The sequence below is a fragment of the Aquila chrysaetos genome, chromosome 20 (genome assembly GCF_900496995.4).
Source record: "Aquila chrysaetos chrysaetos chromosome 20, bAquChr1.4, whole genome shotgun sequence".
Taxonomy (NCBI): Eukaryota; Metazoa; Chordata; class Aves; order Accipitriformes; family Accipitridae; genus Aquila; species Aquila chrysaetos.
The window spans coordinates 8,488,714-8,493,106 of NC_044023.1; the positions used below are offsets into that span (position 1 = coordinate 8,488,714).

Genomic DNA, 4,393 nt, shown 5'->3' on the forward strand with positions numbered 1-4,393 from the left:
TTGACTGGCATTTTCAAGTGCTGTGTCCCATGGCCCCTGTTAGCATATAACAGTGATTAGCGAATGCTTGTATTTTACCACTGCTCTTGTATCTGTTGCAATCTGATTAGGTCTCTGTGCCAAATCATTTTTGCAAGAATGAGAAGGTAGCAGCTGAATCTAGGCAAATAAATGTATGCAATGAATGCTCCACACCTGTTTGAAGAGGCGTTGACACCAACATTTGTTAAACCAGTCTATATTTTACTTTCATAAAAGACTAGTAAATGCTCACTGATGTACCATGCAGCATTACCTAGGATTTGCTACTCTCCCTCAATATGTCTTTAAAGAGCATCACACAGCAGACAGTAGCAATCAGCTTCGCCTATAATTTCCTAAGTATTTGTCTTTTACTCTTTCACACCAGGCCTCTCTTCTGTTTACATATCTAATGCTGGACATAAGGACAGTTTCTGGAGACAGATTTTTGCAAATGCCACAGTACTTTGTTGAGTCTTCAAACTGCATGCAGACAGTTGGGCAGGTTCCAAGACCCAGGGAGCACTGTGATTGTTGATTGTGTCATTAGTGAGGTTTTCCCTGATTTGGTTCTGATTAGTGCTGATGATTGCTAGGTCCAGCCTCTTACAGAGGCTGATTAGAGAACAGATTGCTGTTGGTATTCAGTTACCCATTCCCCACTGGCAGAACATGAAGCAAAGCAGTATCCCTCTTCCTAGGCATGTTGAACCCTTCCAAGAAACAAAGCTGATCTGATTTCAGAGTATAGCTAATGAGAGAATCTTAATGCAAGAAGGTTACAAAGTATCCTCATGAAAGAGGAAAATACTTATGCACAAAATAATTGTTTATGGCTCTTGGCAGGTTTTCTGGTTTAGCAACGACTCTATTCTGTTCTGCAGATCCAAGCCTAGCAGGAAGAGATGCTCACCTGGAGCTAAATCTCACACAATACCTGGCATAGCTGCTCCTCCTCAGCTGGTTTTTGCTTACAGCAGCTCCATCTGTTCCCTCCTGTCCTAGTTCTCCAAAAGCCAGTGTTTCTTTGGTCTGGACAACCTGGCTTTGGAGTTTATAGTGCACACACATTCCATGTAGCTAGTGTAAAGGAATTGCATCAGACACTGAGCAAGAAAAGATTGTCACTGCAGTGGCTTATTCAACACCTTTCTCACTCTTTCTTCTCTGTGCTTCGGAATTCAGCAACTTCCTGACATGAAACTCCCTGCAGTGTTAGTTTGTAGCTTGTGGCTATCAGCAAGTAGTTATCTCCCTTCCTAGGTAGGTAGTTTTGGAGTCTGGCCACTTGTAGCATTGCTTTTTGCTTTGAACTGGAACAGTGTGATTGTCCATTGCTGACCTCCATACTTAACTCTGCTATTTCACCAGTAATAGCTTGTACGTGAGTCAGACTTACCCAAACGCTATCGGCTGCATGCACCTCCAGCACCAGCAGCAATGCAGCAATTTGTGTGCAAGCAAGCTGTGGCTGCCATGAGCTAGATGGCAGCAGTGTGAGATCTGTGCGTGAAGAGCTGTGCATTGTTCTTGGAGAACAGAGCAAGTGACACCAGTCTGTTGCTGAGGTGATGGAGCACAAGAAAAGTAGATTGTCAAAATAATTTCCTAAGGGTCAGCAGAATTCATCTGACTTACGTAGAGAAGTCACTAGCCCCTCTCTCTGGTTCATGAGAAAAGCTGAGGCTGCTCCTATTTTTATCCAGAGTGGATATGGCTGTTTGGATTGTTGCAAGGGATCATTTTGCTGCCTTAGACAAAATGCTTATCTGAGTTTTTAACAAAAGCTATAAAAGAATTTGGGCAAGAAATGACATAATCTGAGCGAGCTTTGTGGGGATCATGTCCCATCCCGCCCACCTGTATAACCAATGGCTTTTTAAATAGTCAGAATACTTAGGCAAGAATCAATCGTAGTCACGTTTTACTGTTTTGTATTTAGATTCACCAAGACATTGGACTGACCAACCATGTGCCTTTGTTGAAGAAGTCACTGGAACAATTTGTATACCGAGTGAAGGCAATGCTGGCATTCAACCACTGCCAGGAGGCGTTCTGGGTGGGCATCCTTAAAAATCGTGATCTTCAGGTGAGAATCACTGTTCTGCCTGGGGTAATTAAAATCTTGGGAAGGACAGTGCTCATCTTGCCCAGACAACTTTAACTCTGCCCTTGTGTGCGGGTAGAGCTAAAAGGCCAACTTCCATGTGACCATATTACAGTCACGTCTAGTGCGGCAGAACGAAGCGTTTTATTTCAAGATTAAGGGCCTGGATTACTGGGGGCTTCCTTGCAGCGAGGCTCTCACACTGAAGTGGTCCATTTTTATTGTCTGTAATGAATGGGTACGGGGGATCCTTCCTCTGCTCGGTGGCAAGAACTACACGCAAAGAAGGGAAGAGGTAAGGGTCACTTGAACACCTCTTCACACACGCTTGTGTGTGGCTTTAACAGAAGCCAATTCTGGCTGTTTTCTTCATCTTTCACTGTAGAAGCAGGACAGTTGAAACAAAACCCGCTTTTCGCTCAAAAGCATTCTATTTAAGATGGTAACAAAATGCTGCTTTCCTCCGGCCCATCCTAGCAGGCTTTGGCTGGCTCGCATACGCTCAGTACAGGTCTTTTGCCTTCACCTTAGGGAGAAGAAATTCTGTCTCAAGCCTCTGGAGAGAGGGACTCCGGAGAGGAGGACTCCGCAGAAAGCCCTGCTGAGGTACTTCTTCGCAGGGGCCGCTGCCGGCCGCTTTGAGCGACTTGGCTCAAACTCTGCTTAGAACGCGAAGGCGGCGGGCGGAGCGGGGCGGGGCGGGGCGGGGGGCGGCAGGTTCGGCTCTGACGGCGGCCTCCCCCGCAGGAGCCGAGCGGGAGCGACACCGACGCCAGCGAGGAGGAGGGCGCGGCCGGGCCGGGCCCCTCTCCCGCGGAGCCCTGAGGCGGCGGGTGGGGCCTGAGGCGGCCCCGGGGGCGGTGCCGCGCCGCGGGGGGGGGGGGGGGGTGTAACCCCGCGCAGGCGCGGTGCGCGCCGGGGCGGCGGCGGCGGGGGCGGCCATGTCGGTGCAGGAGGACCCGGTGCAGCGGGAGATCCACCAGGACTGGGCCAATCGCGAGTACATCGAGGTGATCACCAGCTCCATCAAGAAGATCGCGGACTTCCTCAACTCCTTCGGTGAGGGCGGCGGGGGTGGGGGGTGGGTGGCGGCGGGCCGGGGCCCGCGCCCGCGGTCTCTCACTGCCGCTTCTCCGCAGACATGTCGTGCCGGTCCCGGCTGGCCACCCTGAACGAGAAGCTGACGGCCCTCGAGCGCAGGATCGAGTACATCGAGGCCCGGGTGAGCAGGGGGGCGGGCGGGCGGGCGGGCGGGAGAGGGCCCGGCCGGGCCCGGGCCCGGCCGTGGCTGAGGCGTTTCCTCTTCCCGGCAGGTCACCAAGGGCGAGACGCTGACATAGGCCTGGGGCGGCCCCGGGCCCCCCCCCACCCCGCCGGAGCACCGCCGCCCCGCACCCTGCTCGGGGCCTGCCGCCGCCACCGCCGCCGCCTCTGCTTGTGTTGCCAATAAACCGCTGTGCTCCTGCCCTGCCTGCTCTCTGCCTGCCTGCCTGGGGCCGGGCCGGGGGACGCCCGGCTCCCTGCCACCGTCTTGGATGTCCAGAGCCTGCCCTTCCGTCCGCCTGGCCCGCGGGGTTCGGGCCGCGTTCCTCCCCGCACATGGGGGCTCTGATGGGAGGGGGTGCGCTCCAGGGGCTGCAGGCCTGGCTGCTGTCAGCTCCGGGAGGCGCCTGACCGCCCTTTGAGGTGCTTTGTGCTCCTGCTGGGGTCGCAGCGGAAAATCTGGTGATCCCGACGGTTTGGAAGGTGTCACAGCCTGCACGTGTGCGCACTGTCGGCGCTAGGTGGGGACAGCAGGCTCACCTGGCGTGGTCCACATGCCACAAGAGAGTGCTCTTTGCTGGCACCTGGGAAGAGGTGCTTATCCTTCTCTCTAGGGAGGCAGGTGGCAAGGAGAAGGAAATCTCTCTTCCCTTCCCACCGCTCCTCTATTTATCTCAGTTTTTCAGTGGGCATCTACAGCTGCAAACTCACTGCTCATATTTAGTGTTTGTTGGGGAGTCCACGGAGTCGGTGTCAGTAAAGGTTGTCTTGCTTCCCAGCCGGCTTTAAATGTCTCAGTATATTATTCTCCAACTGGAAGCTGTCTTTTTCATGATGGCAGTGTGATGTCTGCAGTGTTTACTGGACACCTGGGTAACTTAATGTTCTTTATATTTTTGAGGCTGGCAGGTCTGACATCAGCTGGTTGCTCCTCAGCATGGGCTCTCCGTAGGAAGGTCTGTGTTTTCCATTGTTCAAATAAATACTCCTCCAGCCTTTCCC

At 53.0% G+C, this 4,393-nt stretch overlaps 2 protein-coding genes across 10 annotated transcripts in view; both read left to right on the forward strand.

Moving 5' to 3' along the window:
• FANCD2 (FA complementation group D2) overlaps positions 1-3,010 on the forward strand; it is a 63,821-nt gene extending 60,811 nt beyond the window's left edge. For 7 of the 9 annotated variants that reach the window (XM_041118678.1, XM_041118677.1, XM_030043670.2 and 4 more), the window contains exons 42-44: positions 1,964-2,110; positions 2,660-2,734; positions 2,876-3,009. In XM_041118678.1, the coding sequence (XP_040974612.1) occupies positions 1,964-2,110; positions 2,660-2,734; positions 2,876-2,953 (300 nt within the window). In that variant the 3' untranslated portion in view covers positions 2,954-3,009. Of the gene's footprint in view, positions 1-1,963; positions 2,111-2,659; positions 2,735-2,875 lie in introns of all 9 variants that reach the window. The other 2 variants (XM_030043673.2, XM_041118682.1) reach the window with 2 other exon arrangements.
• Positions 3,011-3,014: 4 nt separating this feature from the next.
• On the forward strand, positions 3,015-4,169 carry BRK1 (BRICK1 subunit of SCAR/WAVE actin nucleating complex). Its single transcript, XM_030043686.1, has 3 exons — positions 3,015-3,187; positions 3,268-3,350; positions 3,442-4,169. Exons 1-3 carry the CDS (start codon positions 3,070-3,072, stop codon positions 3,466-3,468), a joined length of 228 nt encoding a protein of 75 aa, XP_029899546.1. The 5' UTR covers positions 3,015-3,069; the 3' UTR covers positions 3,469-4,169.
• The last annotated feature ends 224 nt before the right edge of the window (positions 4,170-4,393 follow it).

Coding starts and splice junctions, on each gene's coding strand:
- BRK1 (XM_030043686.1), top strand. CDS start 3,070: ATGTCGGTGCAGGAGGACCCGGTGCAGCGGGAGATCCACCAGGACTGG. Junction 3,188..3,267: donor GGACTTCCTCAACTCCTTCG/GTGAGGGCGGCG, acceptor GCTTCTCCGCAG/ACATGTCGTGCCGGTCCCGG. Junction 3,351..3,441: donor TCGAGTACATCGAGGCCCGG/GTGAGCAGGGGG, acceptor TCTTCCCGGCAG/GTCACCAAGGGCGAGACGCT.